Source organism: Propithecus coquereli, unplaced genomic scaffold, assembly GCF_000956105.1.
Source record: "Propithecus coquereli isolate 6110/MARCELLA unplaced genomic scaffold, Pcoq_1.0 Scaffold534, whole genome shotgun sequence".
Taxonomy (NCBI): Eukaryota; Metazoa; Chordata; class Mammalia; order Primates; family Indriidae; genus Propithecus; species Propithecus coquereli.
Genome location: NW_012151219.1, coordinates 468,860 through 484,243, shown reverse-complemented (window position 1 = coordinate 484,243; position 15,384 = coordinate 468,860). Strand labels below are relative to the sequence as shown.

At 37.2% G+C, this 15,384-nt stretch overlaps 1 protein-coding gene across 1 annotated transcript in view; it reads right to left on the bottom strand.

The window, feature by feature from the left end:
• Positions 1–15,384, bottom strand: part of SLC36A4 (solute carrier family 36 (proton/amino acid symporter), member 4) — a 54,083-nt gene that overhangs the window by 33,010 nt on the left and 5,689 nt on the right. The window contains exons 2-3 of the mRNA XM_012657231.1: positions 1,516–1,639; positions 294–384 (exon numbers count right to left, since the gene is read on the bottom strand). Of these exons, the coding sequence (XP_012512685.1) occupies positions 294–384; positions 1,516–1,639 (215 nt within the window). The remainder of the gene's footprint in view (positions 1–293; positions 385–1,515; positions 1,640–15,384) is intronic.

Here is a 15,384-nt window from a genome sequence, read left to right as displayed (position 1 = left end):
AAATCTAAAAGAATAATAAGATATAACTATATCTGGAAAAATCAAACACTGTTTTAGGTTTGGAGTTTTGTTAAATACTACAAATAAGTAAAAATGAAAAACTAATTCTCATTTTTTGTTAGATATCATTACCATAGTTCACATAATTTTATGGATGTAACAGTTAAATGACCATATAAATGTCACCTGACCAGGTTATATTTGACTAGGCTGGATGTTAGCCTGTGGTAATTTTTGCTGTATATTAGACTGGTAACTGTATCTTAACTGGAGATTACAAAGATAAATCTTACCACTATGCCTGCATTTTTTATTGCCAACGGAAGTCCTAAAAGGCCAGTTCCAATATTTCCTTTAAGGAGATGCATAAGAGTTTGTACAAATCTGAAAAGTAAAAGTTGTAATATTTAAACATTTTAGAACAAATGCCCTTAAAATCACATGCTCATGGTTTTGGTATTAGAAGGGAACTGACAATTAATCTTAGCAAGTAAACAAATTAACATTTCCATGCCACAACTGGGCCAGAAGTCATAGTTGGTTCAAGTCCTATCCTTGCTACTTAACAGTGAAATACCAAGAGTTACTGTGGAGATTAAATGACATATTTAAGTGAAAGTGTTTTTGCAAACAGTAAAGTAATAATTAAAGAAAAGGTAATTTTCTCATAAGATACTTTGTGGCTATGATTTTAAGAACAATGCTGAAGATTAGGCTAGTAAGATAGCAATTTTTTGACACTGCCTATGTAATCATGATACTAAACATATTTGATTTATGACTATCAACCTAAGGAGGAGTTAATTAAAAGAAAACAAATACAAGTTTTAAAACTGTATGTATAATATCACCAGGTAAGATAAATAATGAATTAATTTTTAGACATCATGAATTCCCTAATGGATCTGATAAGAATAGTTTCTAAGAGGCATTTAAAAAAGATCTCTTGATCAAGAAGAAATCAATTAAAACTAGAAAAAAAGAACAAAAAAAATTAAACTTATGAAATGAAAATGTCTAAAATCTTTTTTTCAGTTAGTACTCATCTTTTCTAATTAATTAAGTTTCATGTTACTTTGCTTAATTATTAAATTATTATTAGAATAAGAACTTATTCAGATTAATTAATGACAAAATGTCAAAAAAGGGTTAAAAAAGCATTCCAATGCTTTCCTACCTCCATGACTTTGTTTCATACCATGCACTCAGCATAAAGAAGTATTTACTACTTCCCACTATTTAACTTCTAATCATTTCAGAAGCCGCTTCACTTCCTCTCAATCAGATCTCCATCTTTTCTAGATCCATAGCATTTGATATGTATCATCATAGTAGTAATTCCTATACACTGCTCTGGGATTTAAATGCATTTCTTCCTTCCCAAATAAACTATAAATTCCTTGAAGATGGAAACTACATCTTCATCTTTGTGCCTTCTGTGGTATCTAGTAAAATGCCTTGCCCGTAGAAAAAGATTACAAAAAATACTGGATGAAAAGGAGACTTAACACGTACGAAATACCCTCTTGATCATCAAGTTGGTAATGTTTCTGAACAGGCAGAAGCTCTTGCTCATGTTCTTCATCTGATGTCCCATCAAAATTCTGCTCATTTATCAAGGGTCTCATTACATCCATATCTTTAAAAGAGAAAAACAATGTACTTCACTAATATTTTAAAAATTGAAACAAAGCTGCTATAAATGAATTTTAAAATATTAGGAAATACCATTCATACTTATCTTTACTATTTCCACCCTGAGTAAGTGAGTTCACATTAGTAATGTGAATTTTAGTACATCTAAAAAGAAACAACTAAATTTATTTGCTGGATATTCTATTTGGATTAAGCAGTGCAAAGTGAAAACCTTAAATACTTAATGCAAAATTTTTTCTGCTTTTTCCAAATCCACATGAGGTTTACAGTAAGTGATCACTGAATTACAGGATGAGAAATGTGAAGAAATAATCAAATATATTTTCATCTCTGGTTAGCTTCAAATCAGACTATATAAATAGTAATCATGTTTTTAAATACTTTAATTATAAAGCTGTTCCCGTATCTAAAATTTTAATATCAAAATTTGCCCTTCACCACTTTACCCAATCATCAGCATATATTTCCTAACACCAAGAATATTCTCTTGAGTATTCATATTACTCCTACAGAATTCAGGTTAACATTGATGTAATAATTTATTTAACCTATATTCCACATTCCACTTTCATCAGTTGTACCAATAAGTCCTGTTGGCAACTTTTTTCAATCCAGGATCATATATTGCATTTAATTGAGTTGTTCTACTGGTTTCTTTGTCATTACATCTTCCATGATGCTCTTAATCCTCTTTTTTCTCTTTTTTTTTTTTTGCTGTTTTTAATTTTTAATTTATATGGCCATATAATAGTTATACATATTTATGGAGTACATGTGAAATTTTGATACAAGCATAAATGTGTAATGATCAAATAAGGGTAATTGGGGTATCCATCACCTCAAGCATTTATCATTTCTTTGTGTTAGGAACATTCCAATTCCACTCTTCTAGTTATTTTGAAATACACAATAAATTATTGTTAACTATGTAGTTGCCCTATTATGCTACCAAACACCAGATCTTATTCCTTCTATCCAGCTGTAATTTTGTGCCCAATAATCAACCCCTTTCCATCTCCCCCTTCCCACTATCTCTCCTATCCTCTGGTAATCATCATTCTACTCTCCATGAGATCATTTTTTTTTAGCTCCCACATATTAGTGAGAACATGTGATTATCTTTCTGGGCTTGGCTTATTTCACTTAACATAATGTCCTCTAGTTCCATCCATACTGCTGCAAATGACAAGATTTCACTCTTTTTATGGCTGAATAATATTCCATTGTGTATGTGTATCACATTTTCTTTACCCATCCATGCATTGATGGACACTTAGGTTGATTCCCTATCTTGGCTATTGTGAAAACTGCTGCAATAAACATGGGAGTGCAGGTATCTCTTCAATATACTGACTTCCTTTCTTCTGGATATAAGCACAGAAGTGGGACTGCTAGATCATATGGTAGTTCCATTTTTAGTTTTTTAAGGAATCTCCATACTGTTCCCCATAGGGGCTGTACTAATTTACATTCCCACCAACAGTTTAAGAGGGGTCCCCTTTCTCCACATCCTCACCAGCATCTGCTATTGCCTGTCTTTTTGACAAAAGCCATTTTAACTGGGGTGAGATGATATTTCATCTTACTTAATTTTTTACTCTCTTGTTTGACAAAGAGTTTTAAATGGTATTCTCTGACTTCCACTTATTACTTATTCAACAATTAATAATCTTATTTTATTTCTCCTATCTTTGTCCCTTATTCTCTCATTTTTGGTTGTATTCTATTAGTTGTATTCTTTCTACTTTGGTGCTTTACATATTGTTCTTCCAATTATGTCTTTACCCATTTCTTAGACTTGTATCTACAATGAATATCAATATTTACTATTAGTTCTTGGCCAAAGTTTCCTTAATCATCCCTTGCCTGGGAGAAGTTCATCCAGGGTGTGCATCAGAATGACCTGTGTCTTACTAAAACATAAACTAATGTACTCCACACCAAAGTTTCTGACTCAGTAGGTCTGGGCTGGGCCTAAGAATATGCATTTCTAACAAGTTCCCAGGTGGTACTGATGTTGCTGGTCTCAGATCCACACTTTGAGAACCACTGCTCTAGCAGATGTCTCAGGAAGGTCTCATGGGCACAGTATTCCCTGAGTTTTTTGCATGTCTCAAACTATTCTTCTATAGTCTGGATACTTGAAGAACTACATATAAAATCCTTGGATCATACTTTCTATCCTTGAGCTTCTTAAAAATGCTGCCTTGTTTTTACTTTTGAGAAATCTCATGTCAGAGTAATTTTCCCAGCCATTAAGTAACTTTCTCTTCTCCCTAGAGGTCCTGAAGTTTTTTTATCTTTAAATTCCAATAACTTTGCTATAATATATCTTAGGATTGATTGGTCTGACTCAATTTTCCCAGGGAATACAATTTTCCCGAGCCCTTTTGGTATGTTCATTTAGATTTTCTCTTATTTTTGGAAGCTTTTCTTGGATTATAGCTTTAAACATCTGTTTGGTTCAAATGTTTTTTCTTCTTTAGGGATTCTAATTACACGCATGTTGGATATTCTTTGACTTCCATTTCAACTACTTTCTCTCTGCCCTTTTTAATGTCTTTCTTTACCTCATTTTCATTCTTCTTGTCTTTCTTCCATGATATTAAATTTTCATTTCAATACATTCTCCCTTGGATATCTTGTAATTTATTCTTTATTTGTGATTTTTCTTATTTCTAAGCACTTCATGTACAGAAATTCTAGTTCGATAGCATTCTCTTCTGTTACTATAGTGAAATTCAGTTCATTTCATGAATGATATTGAGTTGTTAGGTAAGAGGAGTAACTTACATGTCTTCCAATTCTAACTCATTTCTGCAGTTGATTTTTCCACCATTACTTCCTTATTTCCCCTCAATGCCAGGTATCTGAGGGGCATCATAGTCACTGCTCTATTTATCTCCCTCCTCCTGAAGCAATGTTTTTCCAATGCTGCACCCTCTATCTTGCTCACATTCAGATTCCTTTCCTGTACTCACTGCTGTGAATTACTAATTTCCAGACCTGACTTCTGTTTAGACTTTTAACACCTTAATTTAGCATTTCTCTTTCTGAGGGAGATTTTCACTGTGCTTCATCTAGTTTCCTGCTCCCCTCTCCTCTTTTCCAAAGAGATTCTAAGATTCCCCTTCCCCACACTCCATGCTTGCAGCAGCAATAGGAACTCTGTTTGAAATTTACTGTTTCTTTTTCTACTTACAGATAATTTGAAGTCTGTGGTATCCTTGCTCTCCTGATAATGCTAAAAGAGTAATTTCATGAACGGTTTACATGTGTTCGTGGTGTAATATACAAGCGTTGGAGAAGAATGTATTGAGAGATTAGGATTTAGGCAGCCACCATTAGCTTAGTGCCAACTGGAATTCAGCATATCAGTTTTTCATAAGAGTAAAGTGATGCTTTAAGATATTGAAAGACGCTTGAAAATAGTCTACAAAATCATTTAAATTTATTCTTCCTCTAATAAAATATGTGTAGAGTAAAAGTCACTAAATTATCAAAAGTTCCAAATTCCTGGAGTCCAAATTAATGAGGATTTTCTATAATCCAAATTCCCTAACTTTTATCTTTGGGTAGTTTTTCTAACCCTTTAATTCTCCATAGATTATTCTGTAGAAGTTTGTTGTTTCTTGTTCTCCAGTATCAAAGGTGGCACAGCCGAGACCTGTGCACTGTGAAAATTAAGTGTTTCCCCATATTTACTAACATAAATTATGTTCATCTTTTGTTTGAACAGATCCTATAATCTTTTCTGTTATGCTCATACAAATAGACACATTATCTTGTAAAACCATCACATTAGTTTGCTAGGGCTGTCATAACAAAGTACTACAAAATGGGTGGCTTAAAAAACAGAAATTTGAGAGGAGCCAAGATGGCGGAAGAGAAAAGCCACCAGTCAGAGTGTCTCTGCAAAAAAGACAGATTTTAGAAGAAAGTGAAAAAAATAAACTAGCAGAAAAACATAGATCAGGTGAGGCTCAGAAGGAACGGTACCTGAAACTACAGGAGACTCCACGGGAAGATGTTGCAGAGGAGAACTGGAAGGAGAAAGGTCCCCGAAAGGCTCGGAGACCAGCGACAAGAGTAGGTGGAGCAGATAACTTTCCCCTCCCTTGCATCTCGGACTGTTGGTGGGCTCCTGAGCGGTTGGAGAGACCTGCCAACACCAGCCCAGAGATGGCTGCTGTCGGTGAGCAGTGAGCCTCTTGCGGACAGGGAACCAGGCTCCCAGCTCCCTCATAGCACCTCCCAGCGTGCAAACCCGGGCCTGTCGGCAGATGCCATATTGCTCCATTCTCTCCTCCCCTTCCCTACCCGTGGGTGCCCAGAGAGAAAATTTAGCCATCACACGGAGGCATCTCTAAAGAACAGGACCTTTCCTTTTGGGACCGTACAGCAGACTGAGGGGAACTCAGACTGCGAGCTCCCTACCGCCAGCCCTCCCAGGTGCTGCTTGCCTGGTGACTCCAGGAGAGCAGGGCAAATCCCGAAGTGGAGTGAAATTGATCCAGCTTGGGCGCCCTGTAGGTGATTCGAGACCAGCACCCCTCGCCCTGGCAGGGTCAGGGGTTGATCTCCAGGGCCCAAGGGACAGGCCTGCAGACCAGACCCCATACACCCAGGTCATGATCATACTGCCCCTGGGCACAGAAGGGAGATCTGTGAAAGAGCCTACTGAGGAATGTGTGCCATCAGGGGCACATCAGCGTGCCTGAGCGGCAACCCTCCTCCCAAAAGAGGGCTGTGCACCCAGCTCAGGCTGGGATCCTGGGTAGGGAACCTCCCAGCCCACATCACAGCCAGGGGAGATCCATTGGCCTGAGGTCCTGCTTGCTGGCAGAGGCCTGGGAGAGGCCAAGGAGTTGGGGAATGTGGAGGGAGCGAGACCCGCTCCAGAGTGAGGGTCTCGGACAACCCCATCCCCCAAGTCCAGACTTTTCAGCAGAGTGAAGCCATTTCAGCCCCTCCTGGCAGCTTTGCACAGAAATAAAGAACAGACCTTTAACCCCTGCTAACAGCAGCTGTGGAGCCTGAGGGCAGGCTTACTCAACCCAGCCCGACCCAGACTCACTCCCAGACCACCCCCACTGAGGTGGAGAATAAGGACACACTTGGAAGTCCCAGGGCGCCGCCCACCTCCTGAGGTACAAGAGGGCCTCTCCAGAGGAACAAGAGCTGGCTACAGGACCCAAAAACAGCACTGCAGCTCGCTCATCCCAGCAAGTGCGACCTACTGACAGGGAGGTCATTCTGCACACCCTTTTACTGCAGCTACTAATTGACCATAAAGGGTGTGGTCGAATGTCCCCCACAAACACCACCTACTGGCTCAGAAACTAAACACGGTGTGTCATTATCCAAATGAAAATCTAAAGGCAAGAAGGAACAACTGATCCAGATGGGAAGGAATCAGCGAAAGAACTCTGGAAGTATGAAAAATCAAACAGAAAGCACACCCCCAAAGAGGAACAACAACTCCCCAGCAATCGAGATTAATCAAACTCAGAACACTAAAATGACAGAAGAATAATTTCAAATATGGATTGTAAGAAAACTCAATGACATGCAAAAAAATGGATTACCAACACAAAGAAACCACAAAAAAATCCAGGACTTGGAAGAAAAATTCACTAAAGAAATTGAAATATTAAAGAAAAATCAAACCGATCTCCTGGAAATGAAGGACTTATTCAGGGAACTACAAAACACAGCGGAAATCCTCAAGAACAGGGTAGATCAAACAGAAGAAAGAATCTCAGAGATTTAAGACAACTCCTTCCCATTAAATAAGTCAGGCACAGGGATCGAGCAGAAAATTAAGAGAAAAGAAATAAGCCTACAAGAAATGTGGGATTATGTGAAAAAACCGAACCTGAGGGTGATAGGGATTCCGGAAGGGGAAGGAGAAAATACGCAAGGACTGGATAAGCTGTTTGAAGAATTAATAGAGGAGAATTTCCCAGGCCTTGCTAAACTCTAGATATACAGGTATAAGAAGCTCAATGGACCCCAGGGAGATTCAATGCAAATAGAAAGACACCACCTCATGCAGTCATCAGACTGACCAAAATAGCCACTAAAGAGGCCCTTCTATGAGGTGTAAGGTGAAAGAAACAAGTAATATACAAAGGAAAGCCCATCAGAATAACTCCAGACTTCTCAACTGAAACCCTACAAGCAAGAAGAGACTGGGGCCTCATTATCACTCTTCTGAAACAGAATAATGCCCAGCCTAGAATCTTGCACCCTGCAAAACTGAGTTTCAAATATGAAGGAGAAATAAAGACATTCTCAGATAAGCAAAGACTGAGGAAATTCACCAAGACAAGACCAGCTCTCCAAGAAGTACTCAAAACAGAATTACACAAGGATCAGCACAATAAACACTCTCGAATGTAAAACCACTCAAAAGTTAAAGATCAAAGGCTAGATTCCACAATGGCTCAAGGGAGAAAACAAAGCAACAAAATGCAACCCAACAGAATGAACAGTAATTCACCCCACTTATCAGTTCTCTCATAAATGCGAATGGCGTGAACTCCCCTCTCAAGAGACACAGGCTGGCCGAATGGATAAAAAAAAAAAACGAGCCAAGCATCTGCTGTCTCCAGGAAATGCATCTAACCTGCAAGGATGCATTCAGACTCAAGGTAAAGGAGTGGAAATCAATATTTCAAGCAAATGGAAGCCAAAAGAAGGCTGGTGTGGCAGTTTTGATCTCAGATAACTTAGTTTTTAAATCAACAAAAGTAATGAAAGACAAAGAGGGTCACTACATAATGGTGAAGGGTACCATTCAACAAGAAGACATAACAATTCTAAATATGTATGCACCCAACTTAGGTACACCCAGATTCATAAAACAAACTCTACTTGATCTAAACAAATGGATAAACAGCAACACCATAATAGTCGGAGACCTCAACACCCCACTGACAGCACAGGACAGACCCTCCAAACAGAAAATTAACAAAGAAATAATGGACTTAAACAGAACTTTAGAACAAATGGACCTGACTGACACTTATAGGACATTCTACCCAAAAACCACTGAATATACATTCTTCTCATCAGCTCATGGGACGTTCTCTAAAATTGACCATATTCTAGGACAAAAAGCATGTCTCAAAAAATTTACAAAAATACAAATTATACCATGCATCTTCTCAGATCACAGTGGAATAAAAATAGAAATCGATCCCAACAGAAACTCTCAGCTCTACACAAAGTCATGGAAATTAAACAACCTTATGCTGAACGATTCCTTCATAAACGAGGAAGTAAAGATGGAAATCAAAAGATTCTTTGAACTAAATGACAAAGGTGACACAAGTTATCAAAATCTGTGGGACACAGCCAAAGCAGTCCTGAGAGGAAAGTTTATTTCCATAAATGCCTATATCCAAAAGTCAAAAAGAGCACAAACAGACAATCTAATGAATCGACTCAAAGAACTGGAAAAAGAAGAACAGACCAACCCCAAACCCAGCAGAAGAAGGGAAATTAATAAGGTCAAATCAGAACTAAATGAAATTGACAACAGGGAAACTATATGGAAGATTAATAAAACAAAAAGTTAGTTCTTTGAAAAAATAAACAAAATTGACACACCTTTGGCTAAACTAACAAAAAACAGAAAAGAAAAATCCCTGATAAGCTCCATCAGGAACAAAAAAGGAGAAGTTACAACCGATTCCATGGAGATTCAAGATATTATTTATGAATGTTACAAAAACCTTTATGCACACAAACTGGAAAATGTGGAGGAAATAGACAAATTTTTAGAAACACATAGCCTACCTAGGCTCAACCAGTAAGAAACAGAATTCCTGAACAGACCAATATCAAGGACTGAAATTGAAACAGTAATAAAAAACATTCCAAAAACGAAAAGTCCTGGACCAGATGGTTTCACACCCGAATTTTACCACACCTACAAAGAAGAACTGGTACCTATCCTGCAGAAATTATTCCACAACATCGAGAAGGATGGATATCTCGCCAACACATTTTATGAAGCCAAAATAACCCTGATACCAAAACCAGCAAAGAACGCAACAAAAAAGGAAAACTACAGACCAATATCGCTTATGAATATAGATGCAAAAATTCTCAACAAAATTCTAGCTAACCGAATCCAGGTGCTTATTAAGAAAATAATCCACCATGACCAAGTGGGCTTCATTCCAGAGATGCAGGGATGGTTCAATATATGCAAATCTATAAATGTAATTCACCACATAAACAGAAGCAAAAGCAAAAACTATATGATACTCTCAATCGACGCAGAAAAGGCATTTGACAAAATTCAACACCCTTTTATGATCAGAACACTTAACAAGATAGGCATAGACGGAGCTTACCTAAAAATGATACAAGCCATTTATGACAAATCCACAGCCAACATCATACTGAATGGGGAAAAATTGAAAGCATTCCCACTTAAAACTGGAACCAGACAAGGTTGCCCACTATCTCCACTTCTATTCAACATAGTGCTGGAAGTCCTGGCCACAGCCATCAGGCAAGAGAGTGGAATTAAAGGCATACGAATGGGAACAGAAGAGATCAAACTCTCACTGTTTGCTGATGATATGATATTATATCTAGGAAACCCCAAGAATTCAACCAAGAGGCTACTGGAACTGATAAATGAATTCAGTAAAGTTTCAGGATACAAAATCAATACACACAAATCAGAGGCTTTCATATACGCCAATAGCAGTCATACCAAGAACCAAATCAAAGATTCAGTCCCCTTCACAATAGCAACAAAGAAAATAAAGTACCCAGGAATATATTTAACTAAGGATGTAAAAGACCTCTACAGGGAGAACTATGAGACATTGAGGAAGGAAAGAGCAGAAGACGTAAACAGGTGGAAAACCATACCATGCTCATGGGTCGGCAGAATCAACATCGTTAAAATGTCTATACTATCCAAAGTGATCTACAGATTCAATGCAATCCCTATTAAAATACCAACATCATTCTTCACTCACAGATGTAGAAAAATTAATTTTACGCTTCGTATGGAACCAGAGAAGACCCCACATAGCAAAAACAATTCTAGGCAATAAAAACAAAATGGGAGGCATCAATCTACCAGACTTCAAACTCTATTACAAAACTGTAATATTAAAATCAGCTTGGTGCTGGCACAAAAACAGAGCCATTGACCAGTGGAACAGACCTGAGAACCCAGATATGAAACCATCCTCATATAGCCATCTAATCTTTGACAAACCAGACAAAAACATACACTAGGGAAAAGAATCTTTATTCAATAAATGGTGCTGGGAAAACTGGATAGCCACATGTAGAAGACTGAATCTGGATCCACACCTCTACCTCTCACAAAAATCAACTCACGCTGGGTCACAGATCTAAACCTAAGGAGTGAAACTATTAGAATTCTAGAGGAAGAAGCTCGAAATTCTCTTTTAGACATTGGCCTAGGCAAAGAATTTATGAAGAAGTCCCCAAAGGCAATTACAGCAACAACAAAAATAAATAAATGGGACCTGATCAAATTAAAAAGCATCTGCACAGCCAAAGAAACTGTCACAAAAGCAAACAGGCAACCCACAGATTGGGAGAAAATTTTCGCGTGCTACAAATCCAACAGAAGGCTGATAACCAGAATCTATTTAGAACTCAGAAAAATCAGCAAGAAAAAATTAAACAACCCTATCAAAAAGTGGGCAAAGGACATGAACAGAAACTTTTCAAAAGAAGACAGAATAATGGCCAAAAAACATGAAAAAATGCTCAACATCTCTAATCATCAGGGAAATGCAAATCAAAACCACAATGAGGTATCACTTATCTCCAGTGAGACTGGCCTTTATCAAAAAGACCCAAAACAATAAATGTTGGCGTGGATGTGGACAGGTTGGAACACTCATACACTGCTGGTGGGACTGCAAATTAGTGCAACCTCTGTGGAAGGCAATATGGAGATACCTTAAAGAGATACAATTAGAAGTACCATTCGATCCAGCGATCCCATTACTGGGCATCTACCCAAAAGAACAAATGATACTCTATAAGAAAGACACCTGCACCTGAGTATTTATAGCAGCACAATTCACAATTGCAAAGATGTGGAAACAACCCAAGTGTCCATCAATACATGAGTGGATTAATAAAATGTGGTATATGTATACCATGGAGTACTATTCAGCTTTAAGAAACAATGGTGATATAGCACCTGTTGTATACTCCTGGATAGAGTTGGAACGCATTCTACTAAGTGAAGTATCCCAAGAATGGAAAAACAAGCACCACATGTACTCACCATGAAATTGGTATTAACTGATCAACACGTAAGTGTACATATAAGAATAACATCTATTGGATATTGGGCAGGGGGTAGGGGGGAGGAGGGTACAGGTATTTGCATACACAAAGAGTGCAATGGGCACCATCCAAGGGATGGGCACACTTGAAACTCGGACTGGGGGGGGAGTCGGGAGGCAAGGGCAACATACATAACCTAAACCTCTGTACCCCCATAATATGCTGGAAAAAAAAAAAAAAGTAATTGCGGTTTTAGCATTGTTGAAATTTGCCGTTTGATATTGGAATACATTCTTAAATAAATGTGGTTATGTTATACATCAACCTAATGCGCATTTCTTGCTTTATTTACTAATGACTTATTACTTGCTTATTAATATTTTATTAATATATTTATTTTAGACTATGGAAATGATGTTAGGCCAAAAGCAAATTCCAGTGATATTCGAGTTCAAAACAGGTCATAAAGCTGCGGAGACAACTCGCAACATCAACAACGCATTTGGCCCATGAACTGCTAACAAATGTACAGTGCAGTGATCATTCAAGAAATTTTGCAAAGGAGAGGAGAGCCTTGAAGATGAGGAGTACAGTGTCTGGCCATCGGAAATTGACAAAGACCAATTGAGAGCAATCAACAAAGCTGATCCTCTTATAACTACAGGAGAAGCTGCTGAAGAACTCTATGGTCATTCAGCATTTGAAGCAAACTGGAAAGGTGAAAAAGCTCAATAAGTGGGTGCCTCACGAGCTGATCGAAAATCAAAAAAATCATTATTTTGAAGTGTCATCTTCTCCACTTGTACGCAACAATGACGAATCATTTCTTGATCAGATTGTGACAGGTGACGAAAAGTGGATTTTATATGACAACTGGTGATGACCAGCTCAGTGGCTGGACCGAAAAGAAGCTCCAAAGCACTTCCCAAAGGCAAACTTGCACCAAAAAAAGGTCATGGTCACTCACTGTTTGGTGGTCTGCTGCTGGTCTGATCCACTACAGCTTTCTGAATCCTGGTGAAACCATTACATCTGAGAAATATGCTCAGCAAATCGATGAGACACACCGAAAACTGTAATGCCTGTAGCCAGCATTGGTCAATAGAAAGGGTCCAATTCTTTTCCATGACAACACCTGACTGCACGTCGCACAACCAATGCTTCAAAAGTTCAACGAATTGGGCTATAAAGTTTTGCCTCATGATCCATATTCACCTGAACTCTCGCCAACCAACTACCACTTCTTCAAGCATCTCAACAACTTTTTGCAGGGAAAACACTTCCACAACCAGCAGGAGGCAGAACATGCTTTCCAAGAGTTCACGGAATCCCGAAGCACAGATTTTTACACTACAAGAATAAACAACCTTATTTCTCATAGGCAAAAATGTTTATTGTAATGGTTCCTATTTTGATTAATAAAGATGTGTTTGAGCCTAGTTATGATTTAAAATTCAGTCTGAAACCATAATTACTTTTGCACCAACCTAATAGCTGAATCAGTTTCAGTTTCAAACAGAAATGTTACTATTTTCAGTCCTAAATGTACTCCATTGTCCTTGCTGACTTTTGAGTACATTTGCTTTTATTCATTCAGTTTATCCAAACTGTCAGTTATTTGAACTTTCTAATTTCTTTCTGCCAGGGGCTGTGCAGTATGTTCTATGCTATACTAAGTACACTATCTGTTCTCAATAAAGATACCTATCGCTATTTCAAAAACTGAACAATCTGTAATTTGAAGCGTACTGCCCGAGAGCCAAGCAGCAATGGAACATCAGGAAAAAGGTAAGTTTTCCCTTGACTTTAAAAAATTATGAACTCTAAATGATAAGTTTACTTTTAATGGTATTATTGGAGTGTTTCCTTTTGATACCTTTTTAGATAAACCTGAAAATCTGGAAGTGTTACAATGACCTATAAATACTAGTTCTGTAATTTGTAGAATCAAGCTTTTACAGTACCATCACAATGTCACAATTCCCAAGTAAAAGTTAGCTGGGCTTTCAATTAGTCTTAACAAACTTAAATTGTTTAACAATTGTCTTATTTATTTTTGTTCAACAGTGTAATCCCCTATGGTTACACTCTTCCCAAGTTCTTAAACTCAGTATTTCTCAATGGTATGTTGTCCAGGAAGCATTAAACATGACTTACTGTGAAAAATAGCTTTTCATATACATATTTCTTTGCTTTAAATCCATTTGTGTCATCCCTCACATTTAAAAGCTTAATAAAAATTTAATTATTCTTGGGTACAAAAGTGCATTTGGATAGTAGGAATAAGCTCTAGTGTTCAGCAGCACAATAGGGTGACTATAGTTAAAAACTTATTGTATACTTTAACATAACTAGAGGAGTATATTTGGAATGTTACCAATACAAATAAATGATAAATATTTCAGGTGGTGGTGATTACTCACATTTGATCATTATATATTACATGCTTGTATCAAAATATCTCATGTATCCCATAAATATGTATAACTATTATATACCCATAAAAAATTGTTTTTAAATGTAATTATTCCAAGAAGCTCCCCTAATTAACCCTCTCACAGTGACATTAAAAAGTTAACTTTTAAAAGTTGAAATAATTTGAAAGAAAAATACTTAACAGTATTAAGAATTGCAAAAGTACATACTTATATATTGTTTTTGACTCTACCACTAAAGCAGAACTATGAAATTTTACAAATTATTAGCTAAATTCTAACTATTTTTTTAAAACTGCACTTCAAAAAAATCTCTAAGACTTTGCCCTCAATTTAAGCTTATACTATTGAGCTAACATTACATACTGAGAAATATACATTTGTTAAACCAAGTAAACTAAGAATAGGTGAAGCAATCAGGTTTTAGGACTGAACATATTAGCTTGACTTATACAAAATAGTTCCTGAATCTAAAGAATAAATTAAAAGACACCAAATATCTGGGAAATACTTAATACCCAAGAAGTTGTGTCTTTAAATGGTATTAACCCACTTAAGGCTAGATCTCTGAGCATTAGATTTATTAATAGAGTCAACTAGTCATTTACTAGAAGCTCCAGATAATACTAAACATAAAATTCTAAATTTTATTTTTGTTCCCAATTTAGGTATACGGTATAGAAAAATGCAGTAATATTGTTTTGTTACAGTCAACTCTTGAATTTTTTAGGAGAGATATTAGCATTAGCACTGGTTACAAGACTGAGTGGGGCATTCCAGGCTTGAATTCACTATTTGCTCGAGAAACTTCAGGTTGGTTTAATGTGACTGAAATAGAAGGTGAATGTTTATGGCAAATATTACACTGTAAAGCTTGAAAAGTTTTCAAATCAGTTTTGTCAAGAACTGCAATCTCCCTCCTAGGAAAGGTTTCTGGTTCATGTTCAAGAAAGACAGCACCCATCACCAGCACCATATCCTTCCC